This window comes from Rhinolophus sinicus, chromosome 14 (genome assembly GCF_057876585.1).
Source record: "Rhinolophus sinicus isolate RSI-liver-muscle chromosome 14, RSI-T2T, whole genome shotgun sequence".
Taxonomy (NCBI): domain Eukaryota; kingdom Metazoa; phylum Chordata; class Mammalia; order Chiroptera; family Rhinolophidae; genus Rhinolophus; species Rhinolophus sinicus.
Window position 1 is genome coordinate 30,404,469 of NC_142514.1, and position 14,576 is coordinate 30,419,044.

General features: G+C 48.7%; 1 protein-coding gene across 15 annotated transcripts; it reads right to left on the reverse strand.

Annotated features, from left to right (window-relative positions):
• Positions 1 to 1,991: 1,991 nt before the first annotated feature.
• On the reverse strand, positions 1,992 to 6,825 carry C14H1orf210 (chromosome 14 C1orf210 homolog). Of its 15 annotated transcripts, none has more exons than XM_019751112.3 (5): positions 5,874 to 6,825; positions 5,663 to 5,749; positions 3,972 to 4,002; positions 2,930 to 3,038; positions 1,992 to 2,785 (listed from the first exon to the last, which is right to left on the reverse strand). In XM_019751112.3, exons 4-5 carry the CDS (start codon positions 2,946 to 2,948, stop codon positions 2,463 to 2,465), a joined length of 342 nt encoding a protein of 113 aa, XP_019606671.2. In that variant the 5' UTR covers positions 2,949 to 3,038; positions 3,972 to 4,002; positions 5,663 to 5,749; positions 5,874 to 6,825; the 3' UTR covers positions 1,992 to 2,462. The 15 variants fall into 15 exon arrangements, with proteins under 15 accessions (XP_019606671.2, XP_074190662.2, XP_019606672.2 ...); XM_074334561.2 differs by having other exon boundaries at positions 3,909 to 4,002; XM_019751113.3 differs by having other exon boundaries at positions 3,972 to 4,005.
• Between the last annotated feature and the right edge of the window lie 7,751 nt (positions 6,826 to 14,576).

The following is a 14,576-nucleotide window of genomic DNA, read 5'->3' on the forward strand; positions in this document are numbered from 1 at the left end:
CTTGCTGGGTGCTGGGCTCAGGAAAAGCAGCTGCTAATCTGGGATCAGCCCTTACCTTCTCCTGGATCCCTCAGATGTTCTGACTCAGGTCCCAAAGAACATCTGAAAACAGGGACAGCTGAGCTGCTTTCTGACCCAGAACTGCAGGCAGGACGGCCCCTCTAGGTGGGCCTTGGGGGCAGCAAGAGGACAGGGCCCAGACTCCCTGTGTTTGCAGCAGCTCTTCCCTCGGAGGCAGGACATGTCCTGGGCCCCTTAGTTCTGCTCAGGATCTTCCTCCAGTTCTCAGGCTGGGGCAGTCTCTGTGGCTTCCCAGACAGAGACTTCCCAGGCCTGTGACGGTCTGACCATCTCGGGACTCAGGAGCAATTGCTGGAGTTGGGGCTGCATGTGCTCAGCTCCCTTCCTCCCTGGATACTTCTCCCCTGCCATGTCCTCTGCTGACAAGTCCTTCGATGTCAGTGTTTCTCTACTCAGTTCTCAACGCCTCCTCAACTCTGCCCCCTCCCCATGATCTAAACCACTCCCAGGGTCTCAGTGACCCTACAGTGGACTATTCTCAAACCTATGTCTGCAGACTGGACTTCTCCCCTGGAATCCAGCTGCCCCTGGGCATCTTTCCCTAGAAATGTTACCTCTGGCATTGAATCCTCATTCCCCAGAAACCTGCTCCTCTTGATGCACCCAGCCAACAAGTGAGAAACAAGGGCGGCTTCAATTCTCCTTCCTACGTCCCACATCCAGCGTCAACAACCCCCCTCCTTCAAATGTCTGGAATCTGTTCCCTGCCACACCTTAGTCACATCTTAGTCACCTCTCTCAGTCTCTGCCCTCCCCTCCATCGCGGCACAGCCTCCAGAACGACGTTTCTGTCCTGCTTATGTCACTCCCTTGCCAAGAGTTCACAGATGAGCTTGGGTTGCTCTTAGGTGGAAGCGCAGGCTATCTTGGCACCAAGGCCCCAGCTGATCTGGTCCAACCTTCAGCTTCATCACTGCCGTGGGCACCCCTCAGGCCTTGCGCTCCGGCCCCCCTCGACCACCTGCTTTTTTCTCAGGTACCTCCCTACGTTAGTCTCCTTCACTTTCCTTCTCTGCTGGCTCTTTCCTCAAAAGCCAACACTGCATCCAGGTGGACACATAGGGGGTGTCCACCTGGTCCCTAATGACTTCCCCTTGTCTGGGATGACCTAGAACAAATGGGTGGGCTCCCCAAATCACATATGTGCTACAGGAGCCTGACCCTCACTGGCCACAGCTGGCTGGCCCTGTGGTGGATACTTGACCCAAACTGGAACAATCAGTCTCTCGCCCGAGTACTTGACACTCAGAATTGAGAGTTTAGGAGTCCCAGGCATGGAGTCCCATTAATACCCCTAAATTAGATAGAGCACTACAGGTACCATGCCCAACCTCAGGCTGCTGGGACCACCTGCTTCCTGCCCTCCTGAGTCAGCCGTCCCTTTAATTCTATGCAAAAGCCAGGATTCTTCCGCCTAAGCACCTTTTTGTTGCGTGCAAAAAAAGCAAAGACCCAAAAGAAGCTTAACTGCCTCTCTTGCCCCAATGTCCCCACCAGCAGTTATGACCCTGTCCTTCTCCTTTTTGTCCAGTTCTTATGTCTTCTGCATCTGACTTCACTTCCTTACCTTTCATCTACTTACTCCTGAGCCCACAGGAAATCAACAAATTTGACAAATATTTACTTAGCATCTGCCTGGTGCAAGACTGTGAGGATACAAATAAGATATAACCTGTAGCCTCAGGAGCTCACAGTCTAGCTATGGGGACAGGCACAGTAGGGTTAAGTGCAAATTGCAACAAAAATAGAGGTAAAATGCGGAGGGTGATGGTATAGAAGCTCACAGGGTGTTCTGAGAGGGAGGGGCCCATGGAAGGTGTCCTGGGGGCAGATGTCCAAGCAGCATCTTCAGGCTGAGCGACAAAGAACATTTTTATACCCAAGTTCCAGGTCAGGAAAATAAAAATGAGCAACTTTTAATTTTTATTTGAATTAAAATAGATTTATTAATACCTGTGGAAAAGCTAATATAACCATTTAGATTACCCACTTTACTGATAGGGAAATTGTTCAGTAAGAAACTTGGCACACTGATTTTCACTTGCTAAAATGTTATCATCTGGCATAGAATAAGAATTAGTTAAGTAGGAAGTAGAGAAAGGCAAAAAAGGAAACCAAGAGGCTGACAGAGGCCTTATTTCCGTAGTTGGGCCCTTGGTAGCCTTAATCCTGAGAATAGCAGGGAGCCATTGAGGGTTATTGAGTAAGAGAGGGTCATTGTCGCTTTGGTGGCTAGTGTCTGGGAAGGCAGGATTGCTCTACCCCGGTCAGCCCCTAAACCCTAGCCACCTCTGTCCCTGAGGCTCGCAGCTCCCATGCAGTATCTGCTGTCCTTAATCTGTCAGGCATGAGGGGGCTGGGAGGTATTCAAACATAAGGGCTCAGAGGGAGAAGTGGTGCCTGCTGCCGTCTGTCCCCAGCCCACTGGCACCAGGCTGAATGTAATTGTCTTCGATGAAGCCATCATCATCCTCATCTTCACCCACCTCAGGGCAGACACCCTTTCTTGTCTCAGGCAGTGGGCGGTGCTGGTAGCTGGCACGGTATTTGCGGCAGAGGTGGAATTTGGCAGCAAGTGCAATGAGGAGGGAGAGGACCACAGCCCCCAGCAAAACCCCCACCAGCACTGGCCATGCCCGGGCCCCCGTGCCTGGTTCAGGGGCCAAGGCTGATGCTGTAAGCATCTCCGAGGGCCCCACAACAGCTGCAGAGAAAGGGACAGCATCATGGATGGGGCCCCAGATGAGCTCCCTGAAAAAACTGAGAAATGGGGGCAGGGTCCTTCCCCCAATCCCAGAATCTAAGGGAGCCCCCTCTACCCCCCAGCTTCCCTCCCACTGTCACTCACTTTGGTTTATCTCAGTCATGGAGGGCCTGAAGACACCGATGAGCCTCAGGCTTGGCCTGATCTGGATCCAAGGAGATCTCCAGGTGCCAAGCAGCCCTGGGGCACAGTCCTAGAGCACACACACAGGGATGGCCACAGGGCACGCATTTCAGCCACACTCACAGCCATGTTAGGATGCTACACAAACTGTGGGAACTGGACAATGGACCACAACCGGTTTTTCACAGGAGAGAAACAGGCTGAGCCACAGACATTCGCTATTCGTAAGGGAACATTGTAGGGTCCAGCTCTTGAAACGGCTGACACAATAAATCAGTGCTGGAACTTATGATTCGGGCACCAGGCAACATGCTCGCAGAAATCTGTAATGTGGGTATAAACATTATCCCATCTACAGATGAGGACGCTGAAGCCCAGAAGGGTTCAATAACGCAGCCAAAGACCCAGGACTTGAACCCAGGTCTCTGATACCAGGGGCCAGAACCCAGTCCACTACACTGTTTGGTAAGCTGAGGATGGGAGGTGGTGGCAGAGGCAGTCCTGGCTTCCAGAGATTGGACAACAGCAATTGCTTGCAGCTAACGAGCCAAAGTGGAGACCACACATGGAGGATGGTGCCAGCCCCATGCACAGCCAGGGAAGCCCTGGCCCTTCTGTTCCTGAGTCAGGAGCCTCTGCTACCCTACCTCTACCCTCCGCCCTCAGGCACATTGCTTGGCGCCAGTGCCCTCAGAGGGAGGCTGGATGCAGGGAGCAGCCAAATGCAGATCACCTGAGTGAGGAAATTATTTGGAGGAGAATGACTAGGGCTGGAGAGAATCTACAGAAGGAGCATCTGAATGAAGGGAGTATCTGGAGGAAAATCATCCACGCTCAGGAGTACCTAGAGGAGGAGCATCTGAATCAGAGGAGTGTCTGGGGGAGCAACACCTGACTCTGGAAAGCAGTTAGAGGAAGAGCACCTAGGTTAGTAAAGTACCTGTTGGAGGACCAGCTAGGGCGAAAGGTTATCTGAGGTGGAGTACCTGAATCAGAGGAGTACCTGGTGAGGAGTATCCAAGCTAGGAAAGCACCTACTAGGAGAGAAACAATAATTCAGGGGAGTACTACACCATAGCCTTTCATAGCGATACCTTCATGAGACCCTCCCGCCTCACCACAAACTGGCCACCAAGCCCGTAAGTTCCTCCTCTAAATATCTCCGGAATGACTATGCCCTTTCTCTGCACCCCCCTATCACTGCCCCAGTCCAAGCCACCTTCATTTTGTACCTCAACTCTTGAAGTAACTTCCCTACTGGTCCTCCCCACCTCTAGTCCATTCCAGAGTGATGGACCTAATGCCCAAATCTGACCCCATCACTCCCCAGCTTAAAAATCCTTCAAGTGAGGGCATTAGAAAGCATAATCGGTAACCACAAGATGGCCACGGGGATACGAAAGTCAATTTGGGGAATGTAATCAATAATGTTGTAAAGATTTTGTAGGGTGTCCTATGGACACTTGTCTCATTAGGTAGACCACCTCACTGCACTGTACACCTGAAGCTGAAGCTGAACAATAATAAATGTCAACTATAATTATATATATATATATATATATATATATATATATATATATATATACACACACACACACACACATATATATATATATAGTTACAAGAAGTGGAGTACAGCATGAGGAATAGAGACAGTGGAAATGTAATGGTTGTATGCGATGTCAGAGGGGTAGTAGATTGGGGGAGGGGGGTTATCACTGTGTGAGGGATATAAATGATAAATGTCTAACTATTACATTGTTTTGTACACCTTAAACTAATTAAAAACTAACTAAATAAATAATAAATAAAATAAAATTCCAGAATAAAACTAAAAAAAAGGGGAAAAAATCCTTCAAGAGCTCCCTAGGACTGCATGCAAATTCTACCTCACAATCCAGCACTTGGCTCTCAGGCTAAACTCTTCCAGTTCCCTGAGTATCCCCCCCCCCCCCCCCCCCCCCCCCCCCCCCCGCCACACACACACACACCTCCCACCTCACCCACTCTTTTGTTTCCCAGCCACCCTCTCCCTCCTCAATTTTTTGAGTCCACCACCCTCAAAGCCAAATCAGACCACGCCAGCCTAGGAGGTTGTCCCAGGACCGCCTGGATACCCCCTTTCCTGGCCCACCCCATCAACTATTGGCCAGTTACTAGATGGGCAGCTCCCTGGGGGCAAGGACGAGGCTGATTAACCTGTGCCCTGGGACTGCCAGAGAGCGCTGCACTCAGCTGCTCAGCATGGGCTCGTGAGACGAGTGAGGGAGAGCTGTGTGGCTGAGTGAATGTGGGGGAGGGGGCATTAGAAAGGCAAGGTAAATCATTTACTAGCAAATATTCATTGAGTGCTCACTGTGGGTCCAACGCTATGCACTGGGTCCTCAAAAACATAAGTTTGTTAAGTTGAAATGAATTTAACTCAATTTGACATTTCTAAGATTTTACTTACTCCTACTCCTTTCCTTCCTGCCCTGTCCCTGTGAATTCTTCCCAAGGACACATACCCACACCCACAGGTTGTCACCCCACCCCCTCAGGTCACACTTCTTCCACCAACAAACGCAAACATCCTGTGATCTTCACAGACGTTCACACCCACCCTGATTTGCAGCTCTTTTCCAGCTCTCAGGAGCCCTCAGGGATCTTGGGTTCCCCCTCCCAGCCCCCCAGTTCTTCCCCTCTGCTCCCCACCTGTAGGAACTGTGCTCAGTCGGTGGAGGAAGCTTCCGGTTGGGGCGGGCAGACAGGTGGGCGGGCCAGAGCTGCTGCTTGACTCACCTGGGAACGAAGCAGGCGGGGCTGAAGCTGCAGGTGAAGGCGGAGGGCTGGGCGGTAGGCAACGCCCCCAAAAGGGAGGACTCTACATCTTCCCAAGCTTTTGTGAGAACGGCGCAGGCCTCACCCCTTCCCCCAGTACGTGGGGGGTGGGAGCGGGTACAGCTGGGATCCAGAGAGGGGTCTAGCGGGCCCTGGAAGGGGCGGACGCCTCCGCAGGCAGCTGCTCAGGCTGGCGGCCCCGATAAGCGGTGCATTTCCGGTGACAGGTGCAAAGTCCAGAGTTGCAGAGGGAGCTTTGCAGGCCTGTGCAGGCGGTGGGCCGGAACCGGAAGGACGGGGGTTGAGCAGAGCCGGAGGGACCGAGAACACTAAAAATTGCCTGCAAACGTGTGTGTAAGACTGCGTGTGCGTGTGTGTGTGTAGGAGGGATGTAGGCAAGTTGAGGTCAATTGGGAGTGTGAGTTCAGAGGCCTTATAGGGAGTGTATGAGGGAGTGTGTATGTGCTTTTGGGGCAGGAGGGTATCGTGTATTGGTGTGAGCTGAGTAGAGGGATCAAGCCTTCATCTGGATCTCAAGGATCCTGTGATCCCACAAAGTTAGGTTCTGAACCTCCCGGTTTCCTTACTCCTTGTCCCCAGGCCTAGTGCCCCCTAGTCTCAGTTCCGGAGTCACCTCAGTTCAGGAGTCAACCCCCGCAAGCCCCGCCTCTTCCATGCCCTGCGCACCCTCTTTATCACCGCATTTCTCTACTTATGTTGTAATGATTTCTTCCTGTGCTGCCTCCCCCATTAACTCGCAAGCTCTCCCAGGGTGGAGCCAGGTTTTGACCCTCTCTGGGTTCCCAGCATCTGGCACAAGGCAGGCACTCTGTAAATATCTAGGGAAGAAGGATTGCATAAGCTAAGCCATGCGGGCACAAGAATTCACAGGAACCCCCAGGGTACATGCCAGAACTGTGGCTGCAAAGTGGAGGCCAGTTCACGCAGGACCTTGAATATCTTAGCATGGAGTCTGAACTCACTACCAACGGCTACTTTCTACTTCTCCCACCTTGTCTCATGCCTACACTTTATGTGCTCTGCACCAAACTGTTCTCTATTCCTAGAACCCACCATGCTCTCACCTCCCAGGCTCTCCATGAGCTGTTCCTGGGACCCGGCATTCCCCCGGAACTCGCCTCCAGTCCCTCCCCCCATCTGTCCATCTCCTACCTGGCTGATTTTCCTCCCAGGCCTACTCATCTCTCAGGCCCCAGTTTAGGTGCCTTTTTCTCTAGACGGCCTTCCCTGACTCTCCCTGGTCTGGATCCCTCCACCCCTCCTCTGTGCCCCCGCAGACTCTGGCCCTTCTCCCCCATAGCCCTGACTGCACAGTATTGTGATTTTCTCTTTGGCAGGTCAAAGCCCCACTATCTAAAATGGCAGTAATAAATACTTCTGAAATGAATGAATGAAAGGAAAGTGAATACTGTCTGGGATGGGACAGTGAGGCATCAGGAAGGTTTAGGGTTTTGCTTTGATTTTGAAGCAAGGAAATCATAGCATTCAAAAGATATTAATTGAACACCTCCCATGTCCTGGGCACTGGGCTGCTTTGTTTTTAATTGAGGTATTCATGTACCATAACCTAACTCACATAACAAAAGAAAGTCACCATTTTTAGCCATGTGCAGTGCACAATTCAGTAGCCTTTGGTACATTCAGAACGTTGTACAACCATCACTGTATCTAGTTCTAAAACATTTTCATCACACCAAAAGGATACCCCCTACCCATGAAGGAGTCACTCCTCATTCCCCCTCCCACCAGGCTCCAGCAACCACGAATCTGCTTTCTGTCTCTATGGCTTTGCCTATTCTGGATACTTCATGCCAATGAAATCACATTTGTGCCAGCATTTGAATGAACTTTCATTTAATCCTGAAAGCGGCATTATTAGATTGATATTAAGCATCCCCTTAACAGATGAAGAAAATGAAGGCCTGAGAAGGGAATTTGCATGAAGTCGCAGAGAAGAAAACAAGTAAAGGTCTGCACAGTCAGTCATTGAATCGATGAATAGGTATTGCACACCCATCACAAAGCCGCAGCCTGCCCATAAGCACGCATTGTGAGATAGCAGAAGGCAACCTGTTGGCTGCCCCCCAAGCATGGAGAACAGAGAGCAGTCTGGATATCGGCACCCACTGGCCCCTCAGCCAGGAGCTCTGGTGCAGTGGGTGTCCTTTACAACCTTCCATGGCAGCCTTGGCAACCATCCGGTAGGCCCTGTGCGAGCTGCTGGGGACAGAGCTCCTGGACGCCTCACTGCCCCATACCGGATAGTATTCACTTCCCTTTCATTCATTTATTTCAGAAGTATTTATTATTGCTTTCATTCTGGTGGTGAAGACAGACAATACACAAGAAATACATGCGATTATTTCAGCCAATGGTGAGTGCTGTGATGAAAATAAAACAGCTTCGTGTGATAGGGAGTTGTGGACGGGTCTGCTACATTACATTGGATAGTCAGAAAAAGAGGGGATTCACTGAAGAGGGGATGTTTGAGCTGAGATCTAAATAAGAGTGAGACAGCAACCATGCCAATATCTGGGAGCAGAGCATTCCAGAAAGAGAGAACAGCCAAGACAAACTGAGAGGCAGGAGCTTCTTCAGCCAACAACGGAGGCCAGCTGGACAGAACACAGTAAGTGGGGAGAGATGGGAGGAGCTGCGTCAGGAGCTGTCAGGGGCCGGCTGACGTGGGGCTGCCTCCGGTCCTCCCCTCAGTGAGATGGGAGGCCGCTGGTGATCTAAGGACAGTGCTCTGGCTTCTGTGGGAAGAATGGATTCGAGGCGGCCAGGATAGAAGCAGGGAGGCCAGTTAGGGAGCTGTTACTGTCACCCAGGAGAGAGGATAAAGGAAACTAAAGCTTTGCCACTCTGAAGTTGCCTTTTTGAGATATTGATCTTCAGCCGTTTATTAAGAAACAAGACTCAGAAAGAACCTTGGACCCTCCCCCCTTTCCTGCCCGAGAGATTCAGACAGAAAAACCTGCTTCAGGAAGGATATCTTAGGATGATACCCTAGCCTACTTTGAATTAAGTGTGGTAAATAGGAGTGTTTCAAGCAGGGGCCTTTTAGCTAGATACCCTGTGTCCCATTCTTTCTGAGTTGCCAGCCAGAATTTGCCTTCCGTGTGTGTGTGTGTGTGTGTGCGCGCACGCCCACTTCTAAAATCTAAGACCCCATTCCCCTTTTCTTCTTTGTCCAAAATGTCATATATACCCAGTGTTGCCTCACTGTCTTTGGAATTTTCATGCTTATGTGAATTCCCCATGTGCATGCATTAAAATTTGATTTTCTCCTGTTAATCTGTCTCTGTTAATTTGATTATTAGCCCAACTGGAAGAACTTAGAAGGTGGGAGGAAAAGTATTAATTTTTTTTGCCCCCATAAGGACATGTGGCATCAGGGTAGTCAGGCAAAAATAAGGAGAAGTGCTCAGATTCTAGATATATTTTGAAGGTAGAGCCTACACGATTTGCTGACTGGATGTGCATTTGAGAAAAAGAAAAAACCAAGAAGAACTCAAAAGTTTTGACCTGAGCAACTAGTAGTAGGATGGAGTTGTCACTTACTCAAATGGGAAGACTCTGGAAGGGCCAGATTTGAGAGGGCAATCAGGACCTTGGTTTTGGACATGTTAGACATGAGATGCCCGTGAGACATCCAGGTAGCATCCTAAGTAGGCAATGGCATACATTTAGCTGAAACGCAGAGGAGGTAAAAGCTAAAAATATCAATTTGGGAACCAGTCAAATGTGAATGATTTTTAAAGCCAGTCATCTAACTGGAGGGAGAGAAGAGGGCTGAGGGCTGAGCCCTGGAGTAAAGGAGGAGATGGAGGACGGGAGGGAGAAGCAGGAAAGACTGAAACATGACCAGCAGCACAGTGGGAGACAGACGTGAGAGAAGTGTCCTGGAGGCCAGAGAAGAAAGTGTTTCCAGGGCAAGGGTTTGGTCAGCTACATCAAATGTTGATGGTAGGTCAACTGAGTCACGGACTGACAAGCTGGCCACGTGGAGGTCACTGGTGACTTTGACAAGAGCAGTTTCACTGGTGTGTTGGAGACAAATGCCGGACTAGAGCAATGCACGACTATGGGAGCAGAGGAAGTGGAGACCACGTCTTCAAGGAATTGTGCTATAAAAGAAGCAGAGGAGTGGTGCAGACACTGGAGGCGGGGGTGCAATCAAGGGAGGATTTTTTTAAGACTAGGAGCTGTTAGGCCATGTGTGTATGTTGGCCAGAATAATCTAGGAGAGGAAATTGATGGTGCAGAAGGAAGAGAGGAGGGACAAGGGGTGTGAAGTCCTGCAGGCATCAAGGGGTGTGGGGTCGAGTACACAGATGGAAGATTGACCTTGGGCAGAAGCAGGAAGAGACCCTCTGCTGAACAAAGGTGAGCATACAGGTGAAATGATGGGAGTCTTAGGGAGTTTTATTCCCATGGCTTCCGTTTTTCCATAGAAATAGAAAGCAATGTCATCAGCTGAGAATGAAGAGTGGGGTGGGGGTACTGGGGTTCAAGGAGAGAAGAGAAGGTGTGAATTGGTCATGAGGAACCGGCCAGCATGTAAAAGTCTCCCCAGGCAGCAGCAAGGCCCCCCTTCAGGTGAATCTGAGGTCAGTTAGGGTGGCTGAGTGATTTTGTGTTCTAGCCACTCCAAAGTGGGGAGAAGATGGAGCAAGGGATTTACCAGGATGGGGATTTGCGGGGCAAATCTCATAAAGCCAGGGAGGGGCAAGGGAGCCGGATTTGGAGACAAGCAAGCGGTAGCCATGATGGCCTGTGCAACCTGAGCCCTGTAAAGAGGGCAGTGAGGACGGAATTGGAGGTGTGAGTAGCCCTGAGAAAGATCGATGGATTTTAGGAGCAGTTGCTGGCATACTAGAGAAAGCTGAAATAAATAGGAAGTGGTGGCATATGGAAATGGAGGCTAGGAGGGATGCAATTCTTGATAAAGACAAGCCCTGGGATATAAACCATGGAGTGTCCTGTGGGTGGGGCCTGCAGACCAATGGGGGTTTTACTATTATCTGAAGCATGTGATTAACTCATACTTCTAGTTCAGCGGTCTAATAATAACACACTAACAGCCCTACTAATAAATGGCAGAGCCAGGATTCAAACCCAGGTCTTCTGACTCTAGGTCCAGCACCTTTCCAGTTATATCCCAACTACATCCCTCTGCTCTGTTAACCTAAAAATTTTTTAACTTCCAGGGCTAAAAGTCTTTGTAAGTAAGGTTTTTTTGAGCCAAAAATACTAGTCAAAAGACCGGTCTTGGGGTATGGAGTCTAAACTATCAGCAGCATGGCTACACAGAAAAGATAGCATGTCCTCCGTCCCAAAGTTTTGCAAGCATTTTATACATCAAATAGGGGGAAAGGAGAAGAAAGAGGTAGTCTAAAAGGATTTACATGGGCTATACGCAAAGGGGTGGGGTAAGGCAAAGGGGACCCGTTCTGGGATAGCAGCGTCCACATAAAGAAATGTCCGCTCCTGTAGATTGGGGGCTTCTGGAGTTAGATGGTTTCTGGCTAAAATAATCTGTAGAAATAGCCACCTGGAAATTAATCCAAAATTCCAACAGGCAAAGCAGAAAATGTGAGAAGTCCCTCATCAGCTGGTCAGCAGCCATTAACAAACCAGCAGTTCTGTCTCTTTTTTTCATGTTCCGGCCGCTATGAATTAATTTAGAACATCTCACGATTTTCTTCTTATCAGGTCCTATGAGTAAGATTTACCACCAAGGTGTTTGATTCCTCACAATCATTTGGAGTGACAGGCAGTAATCACACCGCTTTTAAAGATTTGATTACATTTCCCAAAAGAAATGGATGCTGACCTAGCAAAACAAGGGGATGTTCCGATCCCACCTGTTACCTACTCCCTTCTCTATCTAACCCAACTCCTCCCTGCATGAGTCTTAGCCTTGGGGGTGTTGTAGCTGCCTTCCGAGAAGCTGATGAGAGCAGGGAAATATGCAAATGCACACCCAATCACAAATATGCTCACAGGCCTGGCATATAGTAGGTGCCCAATAAAAACTTGTCCGATGAATGAATGAATGAATGGTTAGATTTCCAGGGGGCTCACTTGTTCCCTCCAGGTTAAGAACCAGTGTGGTTAACCCTTTGCACTCTGTGTGCAGGAACCTCTCTTTTATTGTAAACATGCCCCCTTTGAATAGGTAGAGGATCCCTTTCTTCTCTGCAAGCCTCTGGAGGGAGGCTGCCCATTTCCTGCTTCCAGTCACATCCAGACTCCTGAGGTAGAGGCAGCACCTCCTTCGGACCTCCCTGCACTCTTCCCACTTTATTCAAACCCACCTTCCTAGGAGACTGCCCTTGCCCCACTCGCGGTTTGCCACTGATGACATTCGGGTTATGCCTCAGTATCCAGAGCATCCCTGAAGTAGTCCCAGTGGGGACTGGGCGTGAAGCTTGGTGAAAACAAGCCCTCTGACTCAGTCACCACTGAGAAGTCATCGTTCACTGAGGTAACCTCAAAGGACACATCCCCAGTGGAGCTTCCCAGACCTAGGCCTGAGACTAAGGGACCGCTTTGGAATCGATTGCAGCTTCTAGGGTTTATTCACTTCCTCATGGTGGACGAGTTTGTCAGGTATTCCATGAAGCCCTTAGGGAGAGCTTACCAAGCCTCTTATATCCCCAAACACACCACCCTGAAACTCCAGTATAATTAACTCATACGGTTACCACATCAGAGCCAACATCCGGGTTCATGGGACAACTTTGTCCCAAGCCACAAGTTCCATCTCGCCACGTAGACTATATAATTAGACATCACACGTGCCCAATGTAATGAGGTAGCAGTCTGTGGGCCCCCCGTGATCAGTTATCTCTGGGGTTACTGGGTCTAGGAGAACAGAGCTCAGCAGACCTGGCAGGGGACTACCTTGGGCACAGGAAGCCCACTCCTGCGTGTTGTTGCCCTAGTAGCATCCGTTCCTCAGGATGGAGGCAAGATGGAGAGGGCAAAGCCCCAAAATGCCTTCAGGTAAAAAGAGTTAAGAAAAGGGTGGGAATTGGTGCACTGCCTTCCGATTTTTCCCTCTCATCCCTGGGTCACGCGAATGAATCATGAGATTCATTGTGTTGTTGCTGCCTCTTATGTTCACACAACATTTAAATGAGATTGACCAGGAAGCAATCAGCACGGTTCACCCAGCCTCCGGATCCTGCAGGAATGTGTGGCTGCGGCCTGTGGTGGCAGCTTTTGCTCATAAAATGTGCTTTGTATTCTAAGCAGGCTTGTTGCTGGTGGAGACAGAAGGACAATGGGTCATTTGTGTTGACTGCTATTGGTTCTAGGATTTCAGAGTGACCTGGGATGAAGCAAGAACCTGCTGTACCTTACATGCCAGCCGTCTTGAACCTTGGTGCCTGCCTGTCCCTGTTCCTGTTGGTCCACCCTGGCCTTTTAAAGGGGTCCCACTGGATCATAACACAGCACAGAGTTCAGCTTACTATTTTCCCATAATAAAATCTCTATGCTTTCTAAATACATAAGAATTGTCTTTTTAAAATCATTTTTAAAGATTTTGGGGGGTCAGAAGTGAGCTCCACTACTTCACTAACCTTAGAAAACATTGATTTCCTCAGTCATTGCAACTGAGGTTTGCTGGTGTTCTACATAAGACCTCTGCTTATATTTTGGGGTAAATTTCATTCTGATCGAGGTCAGTAAAAGTCTGTGATGTTTTAAGTAGGTCCTGAGCTTTGAACTGTCTGAATCATCTGTGGGGTGTTGATTCCAGTTTCTGGCCTTACCTGGTTCCTTGGGGCCAAATGTCCTTTGTCAAGTAGTTTATATAAAAGGGACTTCATTCAAAGCCTTGTTGGATTAAGTGGGACTTCCTTTAAATAAGGGTTTGTTTTCAGAAGCCTTCTTTTTCCAACAAGGAAAAAGAACACAATGGATTCCAAGTAATCTATGGTCTTCATCACAGCTTGTCACAAACACCTGGCACATCTTTGCAGCTCAGAGTGAAAACACACACACACACACACACACACACACACACACACACACACACACTCTCACTTGCTAACTTCAGGAACACAGCTTCAGCCTGAAGTTCCAAAAGCATTTGTTGGCAACTTCCTCTCACTATAGAGGTATTTCCTGGAAGGACAGCAAAAACTGTTTTTGAGTTGACAATTGGGCTTTAGTTACTACTGAAGTTAAGTGAAAGTACCATTGTTACCAACTATTAGCCTAAAAAAATGAAAAGTACTTTTTCTTTTATTTTTTTTTTCCTTTGCTGATCAATATGAAGAATGATTTATTGGTAAAGTCCATTTCAGGCAAAGACAGGACTTAGGAATTTGGTTAACATGTGGCTTATTTCAACTGAAAGAAAACTTAGTAAATGTTTGGTCAACATTTTACTTGATTCTTCATAAAGCAATTGGCACAAGCAGTAGATAGAGTTAAAGGACTATGGAATATATAAAGACACCCGCATTTGGGGTGGCACATAACAAAGAAATATCTTAAATGCTTTTCAAAATATTCTAGGAGCCAACACACAAGGGCATGCTTTAGAAGAACATAGGAATGTAATGGGGGAGGGGGAAAGCATATTGGAATTACCCATTTCCTTTAAAATCACTGAAGAAAACAAAGCAGCATTCAATTTCACATACTGACTTTACACAGTTTATATATAATAGCTTGACTTAAATCCAAGAAGCAAAGATGGACCTCTCACTCTGTTTATTTTGAGAAATAATTACATGGACACCCA